This window comes from Lonchura striata, chromosome 19, assembly GCF_046129695.1.
Source record: "Lonchura striata isolate bLonStr1 chromosome 19, bLonStr1.mat, whole genome shotgun sequence".
NCBI classification, from domain to species: domain Eukaryota; kingdom Metazoa; phylum Chordata; class Aves; order Passeriformes; family Estrildidae; genus Lonchura; species Lonchura striata.
Window position 1 is genome coordinate 8724400 of NC_134621.1, and position 13674 is coordinate 8738073.

At 37.7% G+C, this 13674-nt stretch overlaps 1 protein-coding gene across 4 annotated transcripts in view; it reads left to right on the forward strand.

The window, feature by feature from the left end:
- Positions 1-13674, forward strand: part of HELZ (helicase with zinc finger) — an 85727-nt gene that overhangs the window by 23777 nt on the left and 48276 nt on the right. For all 4 annotated transcript variants that reach the window (XM_021537158.3, XM_021537167.2, XM_021537177.3 and 1 more), the window contains 7 exons: positions 936-992; positions 1749-1797; positions 2213-2288; positions 5107-5305; positions 6341-6448; positions 6753-7050; positions 10292-10559. In XM_021537158.3, coding sequence (XP_021392833.1) covers positions 936-992; positions 1749-1797; positions 2213-2288; positions 5107-5305; positions 6341-6448; positions 6753-7050; positions 10292-10559 — 1055 coding nt within the window. The remainder of the gene's footprint in view (positions 1-935; positions 993-1748; positions 1798-2212; positions 2289-5106; positions 5306-6340; positions 6449-6752; positions 7051-10291; positions 10560-13674) is intronic.

Sequence of the window (13674 nt, forward strand, 5' to 3'; positions counted from 1 at the left end):
TGTCTGAAAGAAGAAGTGAAATGAAGTTTTGGAATTAATTTATTGAAGAGTTGGAATCCATCCAGTTTCCTCCCCAGTGGCTTAAGAGAATGATTCTTGGTAATGTTTTTTTTCTCTATTACATTTAAGCTCAACAAGTTCAATTTTCAGCCTTCTGCTGAAAAAGTGAAAAATCATTTTGGAAAAAGCCTAAGTTATGAGGATTGTTAAGTGGTAAGTTTTCAGCAAAGAGTAATTTCTCCTGCTCAATAGCACAGTCTGAATGTGGAGAAGTCTAAAATAAGTAGTAGCACTTAATTAAATTTCTGCAAGAGATTATTGAAATAAACCCCACAGGTCTGGGTTCCTTTAATTAAAATTTTGACTTACAAGAGTGTGAAATTGTTGCAAATACCTATGTATTTCACATAAATTCAGTTTTGAAAAATTTTTACTTCAATTGTACTTGATTGTGTAGTTAGTGACATGGCTAATCTTTGCTTTTGAGGAAAAACTCCAAAAATTACACAGTCTACATCAGAGCAGGAAGAGTTATGGAGCTGCAGAAATTAGTGATCAGTAAAGTACATCCTTAAAAAGAAATAAATCCATCACTGCAACAGCAGTGAAAGATTATTATATTAATTCTTCAGAGCTGAAGTGTTGCAGTAACCATGGTGTATTTTTTTCCTCAAGTTCTTCTTAGTGTGGTGCTTTCCTGAATTGTCCTGTATTGATACTTATTGTAAGTCTCGTGCTGGTTTGGCCAGTGTAGAATTCCCTTTTTCATCACAATGTTTACTCAGTTTTATTTAGTGTCATTTAAAATTGGTGTTGTAAGCCAAATTCATTTTTATTTCTCCTGGTGTTGAGGGGGAAATGAACTTGGTTGCTGTGGTTTAGTGCACATAATGAAGGTTTATGTGTTCAATAATTAATATTCTTTCTGCCCCCAGAACGGGATGGTAACTAAAGATCTCACACGACTGAAAACACTTCTTGCTGAAACAGAGGTAATTATGAGGATATTATTGGGAAAATAATGAGCAGTACCTGAAGCAGCTGAAGGGCTGCTTTCCATGTGTCCCAGGAGATCCAGGCTCACTGGGAACAGGCTGGTTCAAAAATTATTGTTTCTGCCGTGTTGGTCTTTACCCACCAGCCTCTTCAGGAACTTTTCATCCCAGTCTTGCAGGATGTATGAGAAAATAAAAAATGATGCTAATAAGTTGTTGATTCCTGAAGTAGCAAGTAGAAAGAATTCCAAGCATTTAGATCTGCAGTATTTATTTATTTATCTATCACATTTTTCTCTGTTGGAAATTAGTCTGAAGTAATATGACTTCAGAAATTTTTTAATTATTATAAATACCTTCTCAACCACCTTTTCTTCTTTTTTTCCTTATGCTTAGTTATTTATTTGGGCTTTATTTTTGATGTAGATTGAAAGCTGAAAGACTTACCAATGTAGTTTAGTTTTTGGTGTTTCAGAAATTCACTGCAGTCCACCTTAAGTTGATTGCAGGGTAGAGTTTGGTCTTGTAAAAAATCTCTAAAAGTTTTTTCTAACCAGTTGACTTGGTGTTCCTGTCAGAATTCCTGTTATTATCAGAATCCCTGTTATCGGCAGGGTTTGTGACTGGAAGTGATTTCAACTTATGATTGATAGTTTTGTAATAGTTGTTCTAAAACCCATGTTGACAGCAGTTGTTGTTAATGAAATTGTTTTGTGTTCCTTTATAACTGTGGGCTTTTTTATATAATTGTAGGCAGCTGGTAAAGTACCATCAGGATATCATGTAGAAGATTTAGAAGAAGGTATGTAACTCAATTTTAAAGCTGCATAATTTCCTAGTGAGAAGACTTGGATCCTGCTGAATGCTCAGCGCTGCTTTGCAGGCAAAACCAAAAAAGAGGCTTGACTGTTGTGATGAGCCCTAATGAGGTAGAATTATGTCAGTGTTGACTGAATATGGGGGCAGAATTTTCTGTTTATTGACCAGGAGGCTGTATCAGAGCCTGCTGCATTCTGCAGATGGTTTGAAATCTGCCTTCATCACCTTTACTCTAAAGAGCTTGTCATGAATTGTAAATCAGTTTGGAGGGGGGGATGTGTCATTTGCTTATGTTCAGATACACCTTGAGTTGATGCTCAGAGATGTGGCTCCCTGAGCAGTTGCTGTCTGACTGGAAAACTGAGAATTGAGGAATAATGGTGGTTGTGTCCCGGCAGGGTCACGGGATGGTTGGCACTTCCGCCCCCCTCCCAGGGGCGTCACCAGCAGTGAGGAGTACACACTGTGTAAAAGGTAAGAGCAGTGAGGAGTACACACACACTATGTAAAAGGTAAGAGCAGTGAGGAGTACACACACACTATGTAAAAGGTAAGAGCAGTGAGGAGTACACACACTGTAAAAAGTAAGCTCTTTGCTTCATTTAACCCCCTCCAAGGGAGCAGAATGGTTCCTCTTTCATTTACCTGCTGACAGAATGAAGAGGCCAGGAAAGTGAAGGTGCTTGTTAGAACAGGAGTTGACCTGTTCACAGGTTTTTGAAAGGTTTTTTTCAGTTTATCCAGCAGCACTTCAGTTTATAGAATAGAATCACTAACTTAGTTTTCATAATGCAGTGATTTAATGGACATTTTTCGAGTGGCAGGTCAGCATCTCTCTCTCCCATATCTTTTCTAATTTGGGTGATTTCAGAGGTGTGAAAAGTTCTCTGGCAGCAGTGTAAGCAGACTGAAGCACAGTCAGGTTTCAGTGCTGCCTTCTGATAAATGAACTTTGTTGGTAGGTGGGCTTTGTCTTTAGATAAAAAACCCCAGAATTTCCCTCAGATCTCATTGCTTTCCCTTTTGCATAAAGTCAAATACACAGACAAGATCCAAAGGCTTGTATTGGTGTTTCTCTTTGTTTTTTCCAATCATCTGGTCAATATTGCCTGTACTTTGTGTTGTTAATTGTCATTGCTCTACATAAAACTGTATTAATATATATAGAGAGGAGCCATCATTATGCACTTGATTCTGCCGTTTATGTAACTAATGCAAATTATTTTCAAAAGCTCTGACCTGGTTTTTAAATGGCATGACTGAACTGCTGATTTTGAGCAACTTTTGGCATGATTTTCTAGGGATGCTGAATCTTGGCAACTCTTCTTGACTCTTAATCATGTCTGGTGCTTATTCAGCTATTTTAAAAAAGCAGATATTTACAATTTTTAGCTTCTGGTGATCTTTTGTTGAGTAACATCTATCCCATGTTTCCAACCATTGCTCTGAAACATTTTTCCATTGAAGCGGTAATGAGCTTTAGGCTCACTGTTAACCCTTCCAGTAAGAAGGATATGCTTTGCTCAGCAAATCTCTGTGAACAGCATCGTTCTGACCAGGGACTGAAGGCTTTAGTTCCTTAGAAGGAGGCAATTGCATTACTGAATATGAATTTTTGAAGCTCTGGTTTATTTTTCCCCTGTGCCATAAAGCAGTGGGAGTGCAGCATATTTATTCTAGATAATGAAGCTATGGGATTGCAGGAGGTATTAAATAAGAAAGTAAAATTGAGGGGAAAAAAAGTGTTAAAAATATGAACAATGGGATCTTGGAAAACCTGTATAATGATGACAAATTTTAAAGTAATATGCTTTTCTGTTAAATAATGGAAAGGAAGCTCACTTGATTTTAAATCTGCTATGTAGGTTATAAGAACAGGTCAGCAATTTTTTATGCTTGCACTCCATTTACTTTAGGAAGTGAAACTCATAATTGTACCTTTAGCATTCTAATACAGTGGTGAATTGGAAAATTGACAGAAAGAATACTGAAATTGACTGCCAAGAAAAAACATTTTAATTTAACATATATTAAGAAACATAGCTTGAAAAGGCCTTTAGTGACATGGTGTTATATATCATGTTTATTTTGTTTACAATTTGGGCATGCAAACTTTCAAGTACATTTCATAAAGGAAAAATGTATGTTAAATCAAATTATAGCGACTGATGCAGGTGTGACCTAGATGTGCAGGTACTTGTGCTGCAAGGTTTTCATGTCTCAGTCAGGTATGGCTTGGTTCTGTCTCAGCTCAAAGTTCACAGTTTCATTCACATTATATAACACATGTACTGTGGAAATAAAAAAAAAAAAAAAGTGATGTTTGCATTAACGTTTATAGTCTCCTTTTGGAAAACAAACAAACAAAACAGTCTCCTGGCCAAATTTTATTCTGTTCAGAACTTAAATCTCTCCCCCTGTTTCATTTTCATTTTGTCATTTATTTTTTAAGTGCTTCAGTTTTGAAGAATGATGGAGCTGCAGCTGCTGCCTTGTGGTTTATAATTTTAATACAAAGTTAAATTATAAAAATAACCCCCAAGTTAAACAGGCATTTGCCCGGACTTGCAGTCAGTTCTGGGAACTAGAATGCTTCAATTGTATACAAGCCTTTGGAATAGCATTGATTCGATGCATCAGCACATGCCACTAAGTGGAAAATGTATTTCTTTAAGAAATCCTTAGTGTCTGCAAGAATAGATCCTTTTAGGCTAATACACCCTTTCCAAAGAGGAGGATTAAACCTCTTCCTAGAGGTTTCTGTGTAGGTGTATTTAGTAAAAGGGACCATGTGATGTCACTGTTGCTGCAGGAAAAACTGCTGATTGAGTATTTATCAGCTAATAATGTAATCACTGGAAGAAATTATGCTATATCTTTCCTTTGCCCTTGATTAAAAGGAGGCTTTGTGCATATTAATACAGTGCCTAGTCATTTCAGGGATGCTCTGTGATCTCCTTGTGTTAATTGCTGTACAAACACTTGATTCTGTTTTCTTTAAAGCTGGAAATTTCTTGAGACTTCCATCCCCCTGTATTTCTAAGAAATGTTATATATTTTCCTGGGCTTTGCAGTGAGAGAAGCTGCTGCCTCTTTTAAAAATGCTGTATAAATATATATATAATTCCAAAGTAGTTCACATGGACTAAACTGCCTTTAGTTCTGTGAGAGAAAGAATGTCCAAGCCTCCTTCTGACTTTACAAGTAAAAATGTGATTTCTTTTTTTTTTTTTTTTTCTTTTTATTGGAGGCTGAGAAGTTCAAGGCATAATGGTTTTTCTATTTTATGTAGATTTTTAGAGCAAGGGATCTGCAGGTATGGTGCCCAGTGTACTTCAGCACATTCCCAGGAAGAGCTGACAGAATGGCAGAAACGATACGCTTCCCGCTTGATCCGCTTGAAACAGCAGAAGGAAAACAAGCAGTGCTCGGGCAGTTACATGGAAACCCTCATTGAGAAATGGATGAATTCCTTATCTCCTGAGAAAGTGGTAAGGAAGATAGCCTGCTTCTCTATGTGCTCACTTTTAAAACTAACATGAGCCTGATTTTGGCCCTGACTATCAGAGCTGGTTGAATCACTCTTCACTGAGAAACTGTCCAACCAATTTGCTCCCCTTTCCATCCTGCCCTAGGTCTTTTTGCAAAGAGACTTAGGCTGATCTGTGGGTTAATCACAGCTTGTTCATTTTGCATATTCACTACTCCTGTGTAGGATGGGTCAGCAAGTCTCATGCTATTGTTCCTGTTCCCTGACTAGATGGCAGAACTTCTCAAACTGGAGAATAAGTGGTAAAGGTTTCACAGCTTAGTGGGGAATTCTCTTACGCTCTTACTCTCTAATGGGGAATAACTCTTACTTGTATGTGGCTCCTTTTCTCTGCCTGCAGCTGCAGTCACTGGTATGAAGAAAGGCCAATTCCCCAAATATTCTAAAGTGTTTCAGTACCAGGGAGTGTGGGATATAGATATGATAAAAGTTAGCAGCTCTTTGGAACTAGAAAGAACATTTTTTGTGGCACTTGACCAACACTACTTACCATTGACCCTAAGGAGGTTTTGGTCCAGCTAGTGTTGATTAAAATCTGAGAAAAGTGGACTTTATGCAAAATGCATTGATGAGTAGAAAGCCTGATTATTGTTTCCTGTTGTCTCAATAGTCTCTTTGATGTCAGTGAGATCTGGGATCTTCTGGGCCTCACTCACAGATCCATTTTTCCAAATGAATTCTGTTCTGCTTTAGACATTTACAATTAAGTTGTTTATTGAAAATCATGTCTTGTGGTTAATTGTCCCTAAATGGTTATATTCTTCACTTACACAGTGTGATCTGGTAGATTTAGCTTGTCTCTCTGCATTAGCACATATTTACATTAATTCCTGTGTGGGTTTTGCATCAATCCTGCACAATCTGGGAAACTAGTCTTTCCTCTTTCTATTAAACAAAATGCTACCTCTTCCTGATTGTTTGTGTTTTGATACTGCCTGTAGAAGTTTAATTTTATCTTCCTTTTCTTTTGATCTAGCTTAGTGAATGTGTAGAAGGAGTGAGAGTAGAACATAATCCCGAGCTCTCGGTAACTGTCACCACCAAAAAGTCTCACCAGACATGGACATTTGCTCTCACATGTAAGGTAGGACTACTTATTTTTTGGAAGTTACTCAGTAATAACTAGAATGCAACCCATAACTTTTTGCAACTAAAATTTCAGCTGCATCATTCTTAAAATAGACAAACTTCCTAGCACCATCCCTTCTCTCTCTTTTTTCCCAGAAGCTCTGTTGATTACATATCAACTGCCCAGATTTCTGGAAATCAGACAGGACCTGTACCTGCTCTGAGAAACTGATAGTTCTTATTAATCCTTTTTATCTGATTGCAAATGAAGATATTCCTGGAATAATTTCAGTATTTCAGCCTTCGTATTTCTTTTCCAGCCTGCAAGAATGCTGTATCGAGTGGCATTGCTTTATGATGCCCATCGACCACACTTTAGTATCGTTGCAATATCTGCTGGAGACAGCACTACCCAGGTATCACAAGAAGTTCCAGAAAACTGTCAGGAATGGATAGGAGGAAAGATGGTCCAGAACGGAATAGATCACTATATATACAAAGTCAGTATAGCCTTCAACACAGAAATCTTTGGGACTTTTCGCCAAACTGTGGTGTTTGACTTTGGATTAGAGCCAGTCCTCATGCAACGAGTGATGATTGATGCTGCTTCAACTGAAGGTAATGTACTAAAACTTTTTTTTTGGTATAGTAGAGATCTTTCATGTCATGTCTTTCCTGTTCAGTTTTGGGCAGAACAGCATCTCTGTCAACTGCTCGTGAATGTTTTGTGCTGTATTTTCCTTATGGATATGAACAGAAATAGCAGGCAAAAGCTTTAGAGGGTGTAAATTAGGCAGATAATTGGAATATGACTTTGTGTCAGGATATGGCTCCTAAGTATGATTAAAATGCTGGGAATTTCTAGCTTGGTGTGTATCTGAGTGTAGCACTGCAAGTTCTGCCTTTATAAAAACATGTTTATGTTTTTATAAACATTCTTATATTGATGAAGACATTAAATATGTCAGAAAAGGTTGTTAGAGAAATGAAGTGTTTCTGTATAAGAATACACAGGGTAATAATCCCAGTAATTAAAACAGACTGTCTGAGAAGTTGGTTTGTATTTATTTCTTCTCTTGTAATGCCTGAATAGGATTGTCAAAGGCAAGAGGCTGAGTATGGGTTTGTAGCTCAATAATTTGCTGCTGACATGAATTTTGAAAATGTAAAGAACTTTATTTGAAGTAAAAAAAACGAGCTACAAATTACTGTGATTAATCTGTTTCTTAAACTGATCTCTGTCTCTCAATTCAAACCTGAAATAACTCCAGTATGAGAATAATATCAGAAAATGAAAAGATGTTTGAAGAGGTGCAAAAAAAGAAAGAAGCACTTTGCTTTATGGTGTAAGAGAGCTAAATATAGGTCACTATATCACTTGACAATAAGCCATTGGGTGGGATACACGATCTTAATTTTTAATGAAAATTTGAGAGATAAAAACACCAGTGAAACAGAATTGTAGCACTGGGATTTAAGCAGAAAGAAGAAGAAAAAGGAAAAGGAAGGAAAAAAGATGAAGCTGAGAAAACAGCAGTTTTCTATTCCTGGCCTTTATTTTGATGTAACAGATTAGCATTTGCAGCATTCATGGAACAAAGCTGTAAATAGCAAATACCAAAGATCATGATCTTTTGAGATGCCTCGATTGCCTGGAGCCAGGAGCAGTGGGACTGTGCACGGTGTAACATCTCTTGAGCAGAGGGTATGGCACTGCCAGGGAGTGGGAGCTCTTCCATGATCTCCATGGAATCACAGATCTCCTAAGCCACTGGGCCTGTGGAGAACAGTCCTTGCCTTGAAACCTGGGCAAGATCAAGGGAACCAAGCCATGAGTTACTGGCATTCAGAGTTCCTGTCAAACCAGTCTGTGGGCTGGGGCCTTACACCAAGTGCTAACCACAGGGATGCCAGGAGCAGCCAGCTGAATTCCACATGGAGATGGTGGGTGAGGTGGAGGCTGGAGGAGGAGGAGGTGCTGCCACATGGAGGGAGCAGCCCCAGCATTGGGTGCTGCTGTTTCCTTCACACGTTGCCTGTCTGTGTGCACAGGGACATTGAAGTGTTCAGGCAGGACACCACTAATACTTATTTCAAATGGAAGGAGTGTGTAAGAGCTTTACAGAAAACTCTAAGTGCAGAATCTTGGGCTTTTTGCTGTGCGTGTAAGAGGTGTGCAATAGGCAAGGGAAAGGGATAACTACATTGGATCTGTGCCCAATTCCATAAATTCTTTTACTTTTTGGTATATATGAATTGAGATATTGTGGAAATGCCTTTTTAACAGAAAGATGCCTGCGGTCTCTATGTTTGCATATAATTCAGGGCCCTGTTGAGATGTTTAGGCAGGAATGAAAGGTCAAGATTAAAATATTTTAATAGAGGAGCCTCCATTCTGCATTTTGAAATCTTTATTTACAGCAGAAGAAGGGAGCTATAGGAAGTTTTCTGTGCACTGATTATGTACTAACTGCTCTTGAAGAAAGTGTCACTGTGTGTGCAATCTGTGCCAGGAGCTGTTTATGTCAGGCTTCCAGGGAAAGCCTCTCCAGTGCTGGGAATTAAATGGCTGTTCCAGCAAGCAAGGAGTCAGTCGCAGCATAATTACTGAGCTTTTGGGATCTGAGGTGTGATTTGTAGCAGAAAGAGCTTCATTTATGGTGATGTTATTTTAGACAGACAAACCACACAAACTTGGACTTTTTCTTGCTGTACAACTGTAGCTACTGATATGGTTCAGGCTTGAGGGATGTATTTAAATGTGTCTTCTTACTGAACACATGAGATCAGTGAGTAAGATAAGCCATGTTCCTGTAGTCATAGTCAAGCTGAACAAAGATTTCTTTTGCTAAAATGCTGTTTTTTTAAATCTTATTTAGATTAAAGACAGTCAAGATGATGTTAAGATTTAATTTGAATTTGAAAATGTCTTTTTTGCACATTTTCAGCGTTGGTGTGATATCCTGGATACCTATGTTAAATCTTACTCAGAGATTATACATTAAGATAGCATAGCTTGACTATAAATGCCAAATATTTTCAGCTCTGCAATTTAACTGCAATTCTGTTAACTGATTCACTGTTGTCATAGTGGTTTTGTGGTATTAATGGATATATTCTAGGGGCTGTAGAGAAGTGCTTGGTCTCCTGTTTATCATCTAAGCTATGTGGTCCCTATCAGGCACCACATCTAAGCTGCGTGGTACCTGAAATCAGGGTATGCTGAAAAATTAATTTCCTTTGAATTTGCTAATTTTTATATCATGTTAGGTTACATTTCCCAAGTTTTGCTTAGTAAAATAGCTTTAGCTACTTTATATAACTGTCTACACCACATGCAGAGTAGGGGATTGTAGAACTTTTAAAAAGGCTTTAACAGTGTTGCAAATGCAATGATTCCTTACCAGCTGATTTATCAACTTGTTTTTATGACCTTCTAAATTTTATAAAATACATTATAGGGTTCCAAACTACTTAATAATTTTGAAATGAGAGGATGTTGCAGTTGGGTTTTAAAGTGTATTGCAGTGCCAAGTCCTTCAAACTGTTCAAGTAGAAGTGCTTTTTTGTCTTTATTATTTCTAATTGCTATCTATAGAATGTTTTATTTTTCTGATACTTTTGGAGAGCTTGCTTGCTCTCTGTGCACACCTGAAAAGTAGGGGTAGTAAATACCAGCAGTGAACTTTCTAAAGGTGTTGTGGGCAGAGAACACTTTGCCTGTGTTTAGGTATCTCTTGAGGGGATTGTTTTTACTAGTGGGTTTTGTTTGATTGGGTTTTTTTTTTTTTTTGAGATAAAAGCAAGCCAGCTGGGGTTTGTAAAAACAAAGCTCCCCTTCCCTGCTCTGTCCATGCAGACCTTGAATACCTGATGCACGCACGGCAACAGCTCCTGACCACAGCCAAGCGTTGGGATTCCACCTCCAAGACTATTGTGGAGTTTGAGCCTAATGAAACTACTGAATTGGAGAAGAGCCTTCTCACCAGATACCAAATCCCTCTGTCTGCTGACCAGCTGTTCACACAATCTGTCCTGGACAAATCATTGACCAAGACCAACTATCAGTCACGGCTCCATGACCTCCTGTATATTGAGGAAATAGCACAGTATAAGGAAGTTAGCAAGTAAGTGATTCCTTTATAAAAATATTCCTATTAAAATGAGGGTGACAGCTTTTTTCATTAAAGCTACCTGCTTCCTGAAGATATTGAGGCTTTCTGTTTCTTTGAACTGAACCTGAAAAAGTCAGGGAATAGTAATACTTGGTAAAGGTCACTAGCACTTAAATGTAAATTCCTGCTAATTATTGAAAAGAAATATTGTGTATCAGTCTGTGCTTACACTTACAGGCACTAAGCACCTGTTGGACAGAGTTTTGTTTATTTTGTTTCTAGTTTATTGTCTGTCTATACAAAAATATATTAATAATAGTTACATTTTTGTTCCTGTGTGAAAGTAGGTTATAGTAAAGAAATATATAAAATCTTTGTAAAAAGAGTTGAATTGTGGGTGGATCAGACTGATCTTGTGATGATGTGGCAGCTGACTTTATTTCCTAAATAGGTTGGCACACAGTTTCTGAATAAAAGTTCCAATAAAAGGCATATAATATACATTGTTTGGTTTGTTGTGTCTTTAGGTGTTATGTACAAATTACCCAACTGGTGTAGATGCTTGAAAAAGATGTGATATTCACACTTACTGACCTTCATGTGGACTTTTTTTCTTTTTTTTAGTTTAATATTTGTGGTCAAAAATCTTTCCTGTATTCATGTGGTACTAAAGAGTTTTAGAGTTTTGCCACTAATCAGAATGGAAAGTCTAAAACATATAACCTCATTGTAGCCTAATTGGGTAGCAAAATTAGTTTTATCAATTACCTGAAGTTCCAAATCAGGAAGTCTTTTTTAAGATGAAGAACCATTTCTGGAGCTACAGAGGTTCAGTGGAATGAACCTTCTAGAGCTTAGAAAGAAAATACTGTGAATAGTTGTATTTACATTGCTTTTAAAGCAAAAAAAATGGTTCAATATATTTTTTAAATCTCAGCTGAAGGGCAGTATTTGAGCTGTTTCTTATCTTTTATCACTTCTGCTCTCTGCTCTTGAGCTGGAGTCTAACACATGGAGGAATCCTGCTTGAACACTGTTTCCAGCTTACAGAAATATTCTCCATCATACATATTTATAAACAGGTTGACTCTTCTAATGCCTTTTGAAACAAAAGTGGATTTAAAGTAAATATTATGAAATACCATTAAAACTTAAGAAGTATTTTTACTGATAGAATTTTCACCTTGGGAGTTGCACTTTCATGCCTCATAGGACACCAAAGAGCATCAAACCTGGAGAAATGAAAGAAAAATAAGTATATCCTGTATGTAATGCTTCCCCTTTGGTCTGTTTGATGCAGCACTAATTTATTACTTGATTAAGTTAAAAGTAAGTTAATAATGTTCTTGAAATCTTCTGTTTTGATAGCATTGATGACAAACATTCTTTTGATCTTGTAGCTGACCCACTTTATTGCAAGAAGGCTCAAACCAGCAGCCATTTCCACTCCTCTGTGGCTAAGATCACACACTTGGTATTCTCCAGTGAAGTGCCAGGGTTGCAAGCCTGGAAATGGCTGAGAAATCCAGATGCAAGTGGCTGTACCACCTCTGAAGTGGTGCCCCAGTGACAGTGCTGCTGAACCGTTGCACTTGCAGAGTTTGTGAATGTACATTGTAAAAGTGGGAGGATTGGCAGCGTGGTTTTCTGACAGCACTGGGGTAACAGGAGTGTCAGATTGAAGTGGATCCTTGGGTTTGAAGAATGTTGATGGTATGTCCCTTTCTAGGAAGGTGCTGGTTCAGACTTTGTGTGGGATCACCTGAGTGGAGCTGGGCAGTATTGGGTGACAGTTGCAGTGGCTTGAACATGCCTTGAATTCAGTTATAAGGGAGTTCTGCACAGTCTCAGAGAACTTTACTTTTAAATTGTGTTTATTTTAATATTTCAAGAGACATTTGTACAAGTTACTCCACATGAGTATCACAAAGTAGAATAATAAGGGAGTCACTGCTGTTGAATTTCCGAGTACAAACAAACTGGTTTTGAGGAAAACCAAAGCAATATTCCAATCTTCACAGTAGTTAGGTTTTGGAGAGTCCAAATACATGTTCATGGATTTAAAACTCTTCCTTTCTCTCTTGCATATTGAAGAGAAAAGCAATATATACTTGTTTGAGTGACTAGAACATTTCTTGTATGAACATTAAAGGGTGTGAGGTGATAGACAGCTCTTTCCGTGCTCCCAGAATTACAGAGCAGATTTATCCTCAAGGCTGTGAATACGTCAAGGACTGGCTCTGATGGAAAATAAATTTACTTTTGTCATTACTGTGTGTTCCATTGATCCGTCCCCAGGCAGGTGTCCCAGTGCACACCCTGAACCCTGCAGGTGTCAGTGGCAGAGCAAATGTGCTGAATGGGCTTTTGCAAAGTGGCACCTGGGGTTTTGGCCAGGATGGGTTTGTTTGCCTTTGGGGAATTTATTGTTTGCATTGGTACTGGATGATTAATGATTTATGAAGTCATTCTTCATAATTATTCTGTGGTTTTAAATATGAACAACAGGTTTTCTTGTAGCTGCTTCATGAACACTGCAGGTAGCTGGCATTTGAAGTGCTTAGGAGGAAATAAAAGATTTTGTTGGTTTTTTTTTTAATAAGCCTGGCTGAAAACTTTATTTTGTCTAACTGTCCAAAGCAAGGGTGAGAAATGGATGCAAGAAACAACTTCAGATTTTTTAAAAATCAAATCCTGTGAGGATTTTGTAGTTTTGTAGTTTGCCAGAAGGTGTCAGCTTGCTCAATGGAAATTGCTTGATAATTTAAACTTGAGATTCCAGTCAGCATAGCGGATGCAGTTCAGTCATTTATGAAAACACTAACCTCTGCCTTGTCTCAGAAATGCAATAAAACTGTTTTACAGCACATTTTTATGAATCTGAATTTCAGCTGATACATATTCAGCAGCATAGGGATCAACTTTAGGGAAGTTTCAACAAAATAAATTCACAATAGCAAATGATTGTGTCTCAGTAAGAATTCCCAGCCCTTGTTACTCAGTTAAATGTTTTATATAGTGTTTTAACAAGGAGATATGAGTTCTGTTTCAGATGTGGCTGACTTGCTGATAGCTCCTTTGGAATAGTGCAGCACTTCAATAGAAGAGAGCTTGTCTCTGTTATGGG